The sequence below is a fragment of the Myotis myotis genome, unplaced genomic scaffold (assembly GCF_014108235.1).
Source record: "Myotis myotis isolate mMyoMyo1 unplaced genomic scaffold, mMyoMyo1.p scaffold_m19_p_4, whole genome shotgun sequence".
In the NCBI taxonomy this organism is placed as follows: Eukaryota; Metazoa; Chordata; class Mammalia; order Chiroptera; family Vespertilionidae; genus Myotis; species Myotis myotis.
Window position 1 is genome coordinate 100797131 of NW_023416346.1, and position 15150 is coordinate 100812280.

Below are 15150 nucleotides of genomic sequence, written 5' to 3' on the forward strand. Positions count from 1 at the left end.
TATGTGTATTAGAAAAACTACATATATGTATTTGTATATATGTAGTTTTTACTATATATAGGGTGTTCCCAAAGTGTATACATATTTTAAAGCTGATAACTCACTTAATTTTCACTCCTTTTCAGGTTTAGCTGATTTAAAATAATGGGTGAAGCCAGACTAAGCTTTGAACAGAGAAAATATAGTGCCACTAGACTTTTTAAAATAAGGATACATAAAAGATAAGGTTTACTGTACAAAACTGGCAACAGTTGATGAATTGAGGGTGTACAAATGCTGAATGAAATGATTCTTGATGTGTGGGATTCCATTGCTTCACATTATCAGAAGTGCCTGGACCAGAAAAGTCATCAGTTTAAAAGCAGGCATTGACAAAAAAAGAAAATACTCATTTCTGTAGATTCTTTTAAATTTTAAAAATTAACTGTGTGTTAATACACTGAGTTTATAATCATTCAAATTGTGTATACATTATTTTGGGACACCCTGTATGTGTAGGATAAATATTCATCTCTGAAAAAGAAGAAAACCTGGTATAGGTGACAACATGAATGGACCTTAGGGGCACTATGCTAATTGAAATATGTCAGACAGAGAAAGACAGATATAGTATTATCTCATTTATATATGAAATATAAAAAAAAATCTTATAGAAAAAGAGATCAGACTTGTGGGTACCAGCATTTGGAGGGATTGGATGAAGGTGTTAAAAAGGTACACACTTTCAGTTATAAGATAAACTAGTAGCCTGGTACATGACATTCGTGCACATTAAAAGGGAAATAATTAGAGGAACTATTTTAGTATTGCTATTTGCCCTTTCTTTAAAATAGAAGTGTCAGAGATGAAAGAAAATTAGTAAAATGTATATGAAAATCTTCCTCCTGTCAGAGTCTGGGGCATGCCGTGGGACCCAGAGTCAAGTCCCCGCCCACCCGTGTGCACCTTGAAATTGCACGAGACCCAGACATGGCCAGCCCCAGCCCCATTGGGTGAGATTCAGAATTGGCTGGCCCCACTCCCATCAAGCCCCGCTTGGTGGGGGGTGCAGCCTCAAGGCCCCCAGAGAAACCTCAGGTCCCCTGGCCCAGTGCCAGGGCACAGGGGCATGGCCTGAGGTCCCCCGCCCCAGCCTGGTGCCACATAGCCTCATGTCCCTGCTGATCACTCATTACAGCTCGTTACAGGAACCCCACCTTCGATGCGAGCGCAGCCATCTTGTGTTATGGGAACCCTGCCTCGGCTGTGGATGCAGCCATCTTGTAACAATGTGACAGAGTGAGGGTCAATTTGCATATTACCTTTTTATTATATAGGATAAGTACTAGGAATGTAATGTACAATATAACTATAGTTAACATTGTTGTATGGTATATTTGAAAGTTGTTAAGAGAGAAGCTCCAAGAGTTCTCACCACAAGAAGAAAAACACTGTTATTAACTAGAACACTGGATATTAACTACACTTATTGTGGTAACTTCACAATATAAGTAACTGAAATAATTATGGCTGTACAACTTAAGTTATACAGTGCTGTATGTCAATTAGATCTTAAGTAATCTGAAAAAATATACAAAAATAATAACTAAAAAAGAAAAAGAAAAAGATGCAATACTCCATATTGATAAAATATAAAGAAATGCACAGAATTTCTCATTAGATACAGAAATAGTATTTGACAAAAATAAATATCCTTTCATGATAAAATCACTAAACATACCAGGAATAAAAGAGAACCTCCTCATCCTGACAAAGATCATCTACAAAATCCAACAGGTGACATCATATTTAACGTTTTCCACCCAAGACCAGTGGTTCTCAACCTTCCTAATGCTGCGACCCTTTAATACAGTTCCTCATGATGTGGTGACCCCCAACCATAAAGTTATTTTCGTTGCTACTTCATAACTGTAATTGTGCTACTGTTATGAATCGTAATGTAAATATCTGTTATGCAGGATGTATTTAGGCGACCCCTGTGAAAGGGTCGTTCGACCCCAAAGGGATCGCGACCTACAGGTTGAGAACCACCGACCTAAGACCATCAGGAAGAGAAAAATATCTTGTACCACTTCTATTCAACACTGTACTAGAGTTACTAGCAATTAGTCAAGAAAAAGAAGTAAAATTTTACACAAGTAAAAGCTATCTGTGCTTGTCGATGGAATTCACTGTTGTCTACTATAAGTAATATACTAGTTTTCAGAATACAAGTTTGATATACAAAAATCAATGAGCAATCCAACAATTATATTAGGATAGAAATTTCATTTAAAATAGCATCAAAAAGAGTTATATACTTCAGAATAAATTTAACAGAATGAATGCAAGCATTATCTACTGAAAACTAGAACAAATTGTTTAAAAATTAAAAAAAGATGTAATAAGTGGAAAGGTATACATGGATCAGAAGACTCAATATAATTAATATGGCAATATTCCCAAATTTCTATACAATGGAACATAATCTCTATATATACTCCAGGTGGCTTTTTTTTGCAGAAATTGACAAGGTGATCCTAAAAGCCATATGTAAATGCAAGGTACCCAGAAGAGACAAAATGAATTTGAAAATAATTCAGTTGCAGGACTCACTTCCCAATTTCAAAACTTATAACAAAGTTACAGTAATCAAAACAATGTTGTATTAGTGTAAAAATACACATATATAAATAGATACGCAAATGGACAGATTATATACCCAGAAATAAACTCTTACATATGATCAATTGATTTTGAGAAGAATAGCAAGAGCATTCATTGGGGAATGTATAGTGTTTTTAACAAATAGTGCTGTGACAACTGGATATACATATGCAAAAAAATCAAAGTTAACTCCTCCCTCATTCCATATGCAAAAACTATATCAAAACAGATGAAAGGCCTACATATAAGATACACAAATATAAGATTCCTAGAAGAAAACATGTCAGTCTTCACTACTTTGCCTTAGATATTTTCTTTGATACAACACTGAAAGCATAAGTGACAATAGGTATATTGAACTTCATCAAAATTAAAAACATTCATGTATAAACATTACCCTCAAGAAAGTGAAAAGACAACATATGGAGTGGGAGACAATATTTGCAAATCATAAATATAACAAGGACTAATATAGAGAATATATAATAAACTGAACACTTACAACTCAAAAAGAAAAACAATTAAAAATGTGCCAATTATCCGAATAAAAATTTCTCCAAATAAAATATTCACATGGCTATTAAGCACATGAAAAGAAGTTAACATTATTAGCTATCAGAGCAATGCAAATCAAAACCTCTATGAGATATTTAACACCCATGAGAGCCACCATAATCAAAATGACTGATATAAATATTGGTTTGGATGTGGAGAGACTAGATCCCTTACACATTGATATGGGAGTGTAAAGTGGTACAGGCACTTTAGAAAAAGTTTTGTCAGTTTCTCAAAATGTTAAGCATAGATTTGCAATATGAACTAGAAACCCATTCTTAGATATATACCCCGGAGATGTGAAAACATAGGCCCCTACAAAAATTTGTATGTGAATGTTTATGGCATTATTCACAATAGACAAATGTAGAAAAAATCCGATGTCCAGTAACTAATGAATGGCAAAATACATAAGGAGTAATATTGTAGAACAATAAAATGAAGTATTGATACTACAACCTGCACAAACCTTGGAAACATTATGGTAATTGAAAGAAACCAGTTACAAAAGACCACAAGTTGTACAATTCCATTTGTAATCATATCTAAAATAGCTAATTCCACAGAGATAGAAAAAATATTAGTGATTGTCTACTGCTGGGATGGGGGATTTGGTGTGCTAATGGGTACATCGTTCATTTGTGAGGTGATTAAATGTTCTAAAATTAGATTAGGGTGCTACTTGAACATCTCCCTGAATATATTTTAAAAAACTTAATTATACACTTCTTTTTTATTTATTGATTTGAGAGAGAGAGAAGAGAGAAGCATCGATTTGTTGTCCCACTTATTAATGCATTCATTAGTTGATTCTTGTATGTGCCCTGACTGGGTATCGAACCTGCAATCTTGGAATATCAGGACATTCTAACAAACTGAGCTACCTGGCCAGGCGTATTCACAGCAAGCTTCAAAACTTCATGTCAATTTTTTTGAAGGTGTTAACATCATAGATATTTGTACACTTAAAAATGTTGAATTTAGTGCCAAAAAAAGAGCATTTGAGGGAAGTTTTAATTCATTATTTTGAAGTAAAGTGCTGCTGAAAGTTATCATATACTTTGGGAAGCTTATGGTGAACATGTTCCATCTCAAGGTACTTGTGAACACTGGTTTAAATGCTTAAAAAATGATGATTTCAGCCAAAACCGGTTTGGCTCAGTGGATAGAGCGTCGGCCTGCGGACTGAAGGGTCCCAGGTTCGATTCCGGTCAAGGGCATGTACCTCGGTTGCAGGCACATCCCCAGTGGGAGGTGTGCAGGAGGCAGCTGATCGATGTTTCTCTCTCATCGATGTTTCTAACTCTCTATCTCTCTCCCTTCCTCTCTGTAAAAAATCAATAAAATATATTTTTTAAAAAAGAATTGACTCAGTATCCTGCAGTAATTACAAAGAATTTAAAAAAAAATGATTTCAATGTGAAAGACAAAGAACGTCCAGGTCAACCAAAAAAGTTTGAAGACCAACAATTACAAGCATTATTGGATGAAGGTGCCTGTCAAACTCAAAAACAACTTGCAGAAACATTAAACATTGCTCAGCAAACATTCAATGGGAAAGATTTTAAAGGAAGAAAAATGGGTGTCTCATCAACTGAACGAAAGACAACTGGAAAACAGAAAAGCCCTCAGTAAAATGTTGCTTCAACAGCACGAAAGAAAGTCTTGTTTGCATCGAATTGGGACTGGCAATGAAAAGTGGATTTATTTTGAGAATCCCAAATGCACAAAATCATGGGTTGATCCAGGTCAACCATTAACACCGACTGCAAGGCCAAATCGCTTAGGAAAGAAGACAATGCTCTGCGTTTGGTGGGATCAGGAAGGTGTGGTGCATTATGAGCTTCTAAAACCAGGTGAAACCATTAATACTGATTGCTACCAACAACAAATAATCAATTTGAACCACACTATGATCATAAAACGACCAGAATGGGTCAGAAGACACGACAAAGTAATTTTGCTTCATGATAACCCACTATCACATACTTCAAAACCAGTTAAAGACACGTTAAAAGATCTTGCCTGGGAAGTATTAACCCACCCGCCGTATTCACCAGACTTTGCTTCTTCAGATTACCACTTGTTCTGATCGATGTCACACGCACTTTCTGAGCAGCACTTCAAAATGTACGAAGAAGTGGAAAATTGGTTCTCTGAATGGATTGCCTCAAAACAAGAAAAGTTCTATTGGGACATTATTCACAAATTACCTGAAAGATGGGGGAAATGTGTAGCTAGTGATGGACATTACTTTGAATAAAGCACTTTTGATGTTTCTCTTGAAATTATTGTGTTTTCTTTGATTACAAAATCTGCATTATTAATCAGTACACTGGTATACACTTCTAATATGTAAATTCAAACTATGTGAATTTTAACGCAATAAAGTTCTGTAAAATTATACCTGCTAACTAAAGCCATTCAATACAGATGACTGTTACTTTTTTGAAGTTGCATATTTGCCTGATAATTATTTTAACAGTTACTGACCTTCACTTTCCTCAGAGCAAAATATCATTTGTACTGGTTCAGAATTCCATGATGTTTAAAGTTTTCACAACTATTAAACTTATATGTTTATTTTTTTTTAAATGCACCAAACCCCAGAAATACTGATGAAAGTTGGAAGGCACTACCAAAGCACTTTCACTAATAGGGATAAATACATTGAACTTATAAAGTATATTTTAAAAGAAGCTCAAAGTGTTCTACTTTTATTAACTCCTAAATCTTTATGAAGTTCATGAAGGATGGGAATGCAGTTAATTATTAAGCCATAATGATAATTGCAACAAAAATTATTGTAGCACTTATCTTCCAAAATGTTCCTAAATCTTTACATAGATTCTTGTTAATTATTAATCTTTAATAATTAAAAACTAATGATACATAGTGGACTAACAGCAATGGCATGAAAAGTGAATGGCACTTTGGAGACCAATAGGGCTGCAATATGTCCTCTAAGGAGTGAGGTTAGCCTTGCGAGTTTTTTTTTTTGTTGTTGTTGTTGTTTTTAATATATTTTATTGATTTTTTACAGAGAGGAAGGGAGAGAGATAGAGAGTTAGAAACATCGATGAGAGAGAAACATCGATCAGCTGCCTCCTGCACATCTCCCACTGGGGATGTGCCCGCAACCCAGGTACATGCCCTTGACCGGAATCAAACCTGGGACCCTCCAGTCCGCAGGCCGATGCTCTATCCACCGAGCCAAACCGGTTTTGGCAGCCTTGCGAGTTTTTGAAATGTAACTGGGCTATGATATTCTAGTACAGTGGGGCCTTGACTTACGAGTTTAATTCGTTCCATGACCGAGCTCGTAACTCAGATTACTCGTATGTCAAATCAACAATGAATGTGTGAGACACGTGATGCTGGGCTAATGTTGTGGCATTCACTGTGACGTTCGCTGCGCCAACTAGCGGTGGGGTATCTGAAGCTGGCTCGTAACCCAAATTTTAGCTCGCAACTCAAAACAAAAAATCGGCAGAGAGACGGCTCGTATCTCGAAAAACTCATTAGTCGGGACACTCATAAGTCAAGGCTCCACTGTATAAACACCTCCTGACAATTTCTTTACTACAACTTTAACCTTATTATGATTCCCAAGGGGCTGCAAAACAGAGCTGATTTAAACCTTTTCAGCATCCTTTAGGATTCCTTCAATTTGTACTCATTCTCTAAGATAGCTTGGAATTAGACTATCCTTCAGGACTAGGTTGAAGATACCAGGTGCAACAAAAAGAAGAGGCAAATATCTCTGTTACATATTCCCAGGATCAGAATTGTTGCTTATAGTTTCATAGCTAGAAAGCTGTCAAGATGGCCATACATTCTATTTTTCTAAGTCATGATGTTACAGTAATACAGCTTGGTAATGAATTTCATTAAAATCTTGGAGGATAACTAACATGGATTGAATGCTTGTGTCCCAGCTGAACTCACTTGTTGAAACCTAATGTGATGGAAAAAAAAAAAAAGAAGCCTAATGTGATGGTATTTTGAGGTTGAGCTTTTAGGAGATGGTTAGCTCATAAGAATGGAGCCCTCAAGAATGGGATTAGTGCTGTTACAAAAGATACTTCCTTATTCCACCTTATGAAGACACAGTGAGAAGACGGTCTTCTATGCATTAGGAAGCAGGATCTTACCAGACAGAATCTTCCAGCACCTTGATCTTGAGCTACCTGGCCTCCAAAACTGGGAGAAATAAATGTTTGTTGTTTAAGCTACCAGTCTATGGTATTTTTGCTATACCATAGCAACCCAATTAGACTAAGATGCTAAACCTGATTTACTACACTTCCCCAGGCTGTCTTGTTTTCCCCAACTATCAACTAATTAAAAGAAAGTGGGGAGGGGCAAATGATGCCCCAAGGGTTCTAGGCAAACAATCTCTCCCATACTGTCTCAAGTCAAGTTGGAGGAGGTCTGGTATAATATAAAGAGAAATACATGAGATTTTAATCAATAGATGATGGTGAAGTTGATAGCTGATCTCCAGTCTTCACTACAGCCAGCACTACAGCTATTATTTCCCCAACTACAATATGATATTGCAATATTTTATTTGAAATAGAATATAAAGACCTAAATTAGCAATTTAATTGACTTTCTAACTGTGAGGTTGTAAGTATCAGAAAATTTATACCATAGAGCATGCAAGGAGCCTTGCACAGCTTCTGCCATTTCTTTTTTCTTTTTGAATATATTTTTATTGATTTCAGAGAGGAAGGAAGAGGGAGAGAGATATAGAAACATCAATGATGAGAGAGAATCATTGATTGGCTGCCTCCTGGATGCCCCCAACTGGGGATCGAGCCCACAACCCGGGCATGTGCCCTTGACCGGAATCGAACCTGGGACCCTTCAGTCTGCAGGCCGACGCTCTATCCACCAAGCCAAACCGGCTAGGGCATTGTGCCATTTCTTGATACAGCATTCCTGAGAAGTAGATGTTACTAACTATATTATACAAATGAGAAAACTGTCACAAGGAAGGTTATGTCACTTGCCCAAAATCACACAAGTAGAAAGTGGCAGAGCCCAGATTGAACCAAGGTATATCAGGCTCTAAGCCCATGCTTGAAATTATGTCAGACTGCTTTTCTTTAAAAAGATTACTCTTTAAAAATTAGCTAAGTTTTATTCCATTTAAAATTATTTATATAAATTAAATCCCTTTGAAAGTTTTTTCAGGAAAAAAATAGAGACTATAAAAAGGTATAACTATAGGATAAATTGCCCTTATGGGAACAGTAAGCTTATGAAAAATTAAAAATTAAAATTTTACTCTCAGACATCCAAATACTCTAATGCATCTAACATTGTTAGGGTGTACGGTAAAGCAGGGGAAAAAACATGATATATTTGAGTTGTATTGTAATTCTCACATGTGCTGACTGTGTGATCCTGGGCAAGTTATTGGAATGTGGATTAAGTATCTGTATGTCTAGATGGCCATGGAAATTAAGTGAGGTCAGGTATATAAAGTAAATGCCAATGCCTGTGTAAAACTTTCAAAAATGCTAAATGTATTGTTAATACTAGTGGCCTGGTGCACAAAATTCATGCACATTAAAAGGGAATTAATTAGAGGAAATATTTTAATATTGCTATTTGCCCTTTCTCTATAGTAGAAGTATCAGATATGAGAGAAAATTAGTAAAATGTATATGAAAACCTTCCTCCTGTCAGAGTCTGGGGCACACCACAGAACCCAGAGTCAAGTCTGTGACCATTCATATGCACCTCGAAATCGCATGAGACCCGGACCCAGACAGCCCCACCCCCATTGGGTTAGATCCAGAATTGGCCAGTCTCTCTCTTATCAAGCCCTGCCAGGTGGGGGCACACCTTGAGGTCCCCTGTCAAGCCCTGCCAGGCAGGGGGTGCGGCCTCAGGTCCCCTGGCCTGGTGCCAGGGAGGAGGGCACATCCTGAGGTCCCCTGTCAATCCCTGCCAGGTGGGGTGCATAGCCTGAGGTCCCCCATCAAGCCCTGGCAACAGGGTGGGGGGAGTGGCCTGAGATCCCCTGTCAAGCCCCACCAGGGGGGGTGCACGGCCTCAGGTCCCCTGGCTTGCCACCAGGATGGGGTTGCAGCCTCAGGTCCCTTGGACTGGTGCCGGGGTGGGGGGCATGGCCTGAGGTCCCCTGTTAAACCTCACCGGGGGGTGTGTGTGGCCTCATGTCCCTTGGCCCTGGTGCCGGGGTGGGGGGCATGGCCTGAGGTCCCCCGTCAAGCCCTACCAGGTGGGGGGTACACTTTGAGGTCCCCTGTCAAGCCCTGCTGGTCTGGGGGTACAGTCTCATGTCCCCTGGCCCAGTGCTGGGGCAGGGGGCATGGCCTGAGGTCCCCCATCAAGCACTACTGGGTGGGGGGCCCACCTTGAGGTCCCCTGTCAAGCCCGGCTGGGCTGGGGGTGCGGCCTCAGGTACCCTGGCTCAGTGCTTGGGTGGGGGGCGCGTCCTGAGGTCCCCCATAAAGCCCTACCAAGTGGGGGGCATGGCCTGAGGTCCCCTGGCCTGGCACCAGGGCAGGAGGAGTGGCCTGAAGTCCCCTGTCAAGCCCCACAGGGGGGCATGGGGGGCACAGCCTCAGGTTCTTGCTGATTGCTTGTTAAAGCTCATTATGGGAACTTGGCCTCCACTGTGGGTGTAGCCATCTTGTGTTATGGAAACCCCCAGCCTCCGCTGTGGGCACCACCCCCTTTGTGGCTGAGTGATGGTCAATTTGCATATTCTGTCTTTATTATATAGGACTAGAGGCCTGGTGCACGAAATTTGTGCATGGTGGGGAGAGTCCCATCAGCCCAGCCTGCACCCTCTCACAATCCTGGACCACTGGCTGCTAACCACTCACCTGCCTGCCTGCCTGATTGCCCCTAACTGCCCTTGGCTGGCCTGATCACCCCCAACTGCCCCCCACCAGCCTGGTTGCCCCCAACTGCCCCCCCCCCCCGCGCTCGTCTGGTCGCCTCACACAGCCTGCTTCTTGGTCGTTTGGTGTCGCTCACTAACCACCCTGCCAGCCTGGTTGCCCACGCAGCCTGCTGCTCGGTCGTTTGGTTGCCCCTCACTGCCCCCCCTGCCAGCTGGGTCGCCCCACACAGCCTGTTAGTCTTCCATTTGGTTGTGATGGTCACTTAGGCTTTTATATAGATAGATTGTTATTAAAAACCAAACTGAAGGGGTAAAAAAAAAGTAGGGAATGAAAGGTTGTGTTGGGGAAGAACTTCATGGTATGATTCAATGTTAGTTTAAGCATGCTTTAGGAAAGAGCAAACACAGAAAAATTGGTAGACTCTCAATAAAAAAATGATTACTAATGATGATGATAGAATCCTCTTCTGTTAGGGCTAGGTTAGTTCTCATATTCTGTTATTGCTTTTCATTTTGAAGTAGAGTATCAGAAAATGAAGGGAGTTAAGTTTATTTTTTAGATTAATTGAGAATAGCCAGGAAGCATCTTAAATTCAGAGAAATCTTAAATATTGTGTTTGAACAAAGTAGAGTCTAGCTAATATCAAGGAAAAGGGGCAAATATTCATGCTCTGCAATTCAAATTCTCTGAAACAGATTTTTAAGAGAGATCTATGACTTTAAGTTTCTAAGAAAGGCTTATACCTCAGTCTTGAGAATATTTGAAGCATATGTAGATAATTAAATATACGGAAAAGTAAAGAAATGTAATTTATTTTTTTACAGGTAAAATTTGCTTTAATTTTTATTCTGAACATGCCTTATACACATTTTTTTAAAAGACTATGTGATTAATGTTCCACTTAATGTTTGAATAAAGCACTTCCTTTTATAAAAAGGAGTTGGCTTAGTTACAGCAGGCTCTGACTTCCCAGCCATCATCACCTAGAGAAATGATTGACTTCCCTGACAATGTACCCAGGGGAAGCACCACTCATCTAGTGACATCTCACACTACAAGTAAAACCATTATAGGAATAATCTATGTTCAAGGGGATGAATGTAGCCAATTTAGTTCTATCTTAGTGATGGCAAATGCATTGCTTCCCATAAGATTACTATTTGCTGGTCAAATAATTTTAAATGTCAGGAGAAAGCTGCGTGTTATAAAAATTATTATATTCCATGAAGAAAAATTCAACATAATTAAACATGACCAAAAAAGTGCAAGATTCTTCAAAGAGTTGACCCCAAACCACCATTGTGAAGCAAAAAAAAATCTCAAATGACTTCAAAATTTGAATTAGGGGATCCAGGTCTCAAGTCTAACTGGATACCAACACAGCTTTTTATACCAAACAATGGTTTTTAAAACCTTTATATAACAAACTTACACATTACCTGGTAATTGTTTTGGTTTTGTGATAACCTCAATTGGTTTGATGATGCAAAATGTGAAGAAAAATTATTCCGTGGTGGATTTGTATTACTGTAAATTGTTGTAGATGCTGTATGTAATGAGGTCCGTGGTGTCAAATGGTAGTCTCTGTTTTGATATAGTACATTGTTTGACAAGTCTCTAATATTCACCATCTGTGAATTTGGCATATTTCTTCCTGGTCCTGGCAAAGCTGTACTTTGGTTCTCAGCTCGAAGGGAACTGCAACTTTCATAAAATCTTGAGTAGCTTGGTATCTGTGCTCCCATCAATGCTAACTCCTCCTCTCTGGCATACTCATCATCAGCATCTCCAGTCTCCATTGCAATGGACAAACAAGTTCCTTCTGCTGAACTAGGCTTCTGTGGAGGATTTCCTCCCAGAATTCTCTGGGGGTAATCACTAACTGCCAATGAAAATACTTCACGGATTTCTAAGTTTTGTGTTCTACAGTAAGGATCTCTAATAGGTGGCTTTTGCCCACATAAGTTATGTGATGTTAGACGTGTGTGTTCAGGCTTATATGGCCTTTGAATTCCAACTGGTTCAATTTTGCAAGGTCGGTGGCACACAGATGGCTTTTGAGGTACCATAATATCAGAGGCTTGCATTGAAGAGCTTCCGTAGTTTTTCTTTGTGTACACTGAGTTTCCAGCATTTAGAACACTTGTTTGTCTTGACAAAATAATCGTTTTTTCACCCAAGAGCAGAGAGGCATTTTTACAGTGTGCTACTTGTCTTTGAACAGGAATGTGCAGCTGAAACTCGGTACCATTTTCACTGGCCGTTTTCTGAATGGGGATTTTATGTGCTTCCGTAATTTGTGTATTTGTATATTTGGTTGTCCCTTGCTTACTTAATGAACTGGCTGGACTATATATTCCAGTCACAATGACATCATTATTGGCAGATGACCAAGAAGACTGTTGGCTTGAGGGTTGAGAAATATTAACCACATTTCTTACTGTAATGTCTGGAGCTGCCAAAGAGGTACCAGGAATAGTTCCTGTCGTTGCTGCTCCTGATTCAGAATTTTTACTGCTCATTTTTCTTCTCTTATTGCCGACCCACGTCTGGAAGAACAAAAAAAAATATGTTATAGAAAATTTCTTAACAAAAAAGACAAGGTAAAACGATTTCTGTATGATAAATTGCATTTCCATTTATCAGAGAACCAAGGCCTATACAAATTAAAGGAAAAAAAGAGATATAATAAAATTAAAAATAACTAAAGTATAAGGTCAGAATGATCAGGGACTCGTATTTAATAAATACCAAGGAACTTTGATAATGGAATTGTATTGTTGCTCCTGTCCTCAAAACCCAACCAATTAATTTATCCATAGAAAGAACTTTAAAAATGTTTATATCCTTTGACCTAGTAAATCCACTTTTGTGAATTTATCCTAAAAATAATCATAGATGTATATAAGTTTGTATCTAATGACGTTCATCATATGTTTCTTTATAATAATGAAAAATTGGAAGCATAGTTAAGGTAGTTAATGTTATTGGAAAATGCTTGTGATAGTGTTAAACAAATATATACTTGCAATTTTCAGGTTAAAAATTTTTTCTTCTATTAATATTTTATAACTTGGTTAATTTAATATTGCTAGATATTTAGGTTATTTTTATAAATATTCACTATTATAAAACATACTACAACACACATCATTGTAATCCTTGTGCTATTGGTCTGTTAGAATGTTATTCTAGAAAGAAATTGTTGTGCTTTTTGATATTTTCAAATTACCCTGCCATGTATTTATAAGAGTTCTGCTTTCTCCACAACCTTACCAAGACTTCGCATTTTCTTTTTGTGGTTCTTTGTACTCCAGGAGTTAATAAGAGGTATATAATTGCTGTTTTGATTTAAATTTCTATGGTTATTCTATTGCTTTGATAGAATAGCTTATCCATTACCTTTACTTATTTTTATATTGGGTATTTGTTTTTTAAATTGATTTATAGGAGCAATTTTATACTAAAGGTAGCAACACTTTGTCATAAGTTGCAAATATTTTTCTGTTTGTCATTAATTTATGGTAGTTATTTTCTTTACACTTTTCTCTCCTTACCAAATGTTATGCTGTAAATATGTATTGCTTTTATAAACAGAAATGTATATTATTAATAAAATAACACTGGTGATTGGCATTCAGGAATTGATTACAAAAATGTACTTTTATATAAATAATGTATTATAATAATCTTAGTATTATTACGTTGAATCATGATTCTTCTTAAAATGTGCAATAAGAAATATTTCATTCCATAATGTGATCAATAAACTCTATAATTATTTCAAAATGTACACCAGATTATAAGCTACCAAAACACATTTATCTATTAAGAATTCTTAAAAAATAAATAAGTTAAAACATTAAATGAACTAGCTTCACACGGATATGGTGTAGGGTAAATTTAATATTCAGTTACCTTTTGTGTGACCAAAAGTTTTAGAAGACCACAAAAATTATCCAATTCGCTATGCTTTTTATACTATAAGCTATATTAATGTTGCTCCAATACTATAAATAAAAGCTATCATGTATTAAGTACCCATCATATGTTTTTATAGATATTATCTCCTTTGCTAGGTGTTATTTTAAAATTATGTAAGTGAAGAAACTGAGGTTTAGAAATGCTAAGTGACCTGCCACCAGAATTTAAAATCAATTTTCTGTTCTCAAAACATTCTTCTTCCACTATGGTGAGAAATTCCTGAAATGGTCATCTCTGGTGGCCATTTTATACTTTTGTAATTAATATTTCTCTAATAAATAAAATGTTCCAGGAACTGAGATGGCTCCATTTTACTTTACATGAGGCTGTGAAAATTTTAAAGGTCAACTCTGATTTAGTTTTACTAAATGCAGAAGTGAGAATTATAAGCAGAGGGACAAATGAAGGAGACAGGGGAGAAAATCTAGAAAGTTTTAAAGTGTATACTCAAGAGAAATATCTAAAAAGAAATGTTTTTGGATACTAATAATTTTGATGTATGGTTCAAAAGGTAAATTTTACAAATATTCCAAATAAATAATTGTGATATGGCTTTTCAAGTATGAAAAAATATGCAAAATAATTATGAGACATAATTTTTATAAAAATATATAAGCATTACATTTTAAAATTATAAACACAAAAGCATAGTGAACTGGTAAAATGTGAACTCAAGAGCTACTACATTGGAAGGGCAGCTCTGCAATATTTCTGAGAAAACAAATAAATAGCCTACCATGTTCTCATCACAATATCAGAATACCTACCCTAACACAGAAGTTTAAGAGTGATCCCAGTGCATTGTTAATTTATGACTGACTTAGATAGTGCAAATATTTTTTACATAAATCCCTAGGTATTTATATTATCTACCCATCACAAAATAAAATTCAGTAGAATATCATGTGCATAGGACACTCAGCTATCTAAACTCAGAAGGCAGATAACATAGATGTAACAAGATCCATGTATTTTACTGAAACAACCCCTGACCTTAAAACCCATCTTATTTTGTTTTATATATAACTAGAGGCCTGGTGCATGAATTCGTGCACAGATGGGATCCTGTTGGCCAGCC

The 15150-nt window shown here is 37.3% G+C and overlaps 1 protein-coding gene across 1 annotated transcript in view; it reads right to left on the minus strand.

Annotated features, from left to right (window-relative positions):
- Positions 1–15150, minus strand: part of HDX (highly divergent homeobox) — a 145022-nt gene that overhangs the window by 91585 nt on the left and 38287 nt on the right. Inside the window, exon 3 of the mRNA XM_036305208.1 lies at positions 11528–12637. Coding sequence (XP_036161101.1) covers positions 11528–12637 — 1110 coding nt within the window. The remainder of the gene's footprint in view (positions 1–11527; positions 12638–15150) is intronic.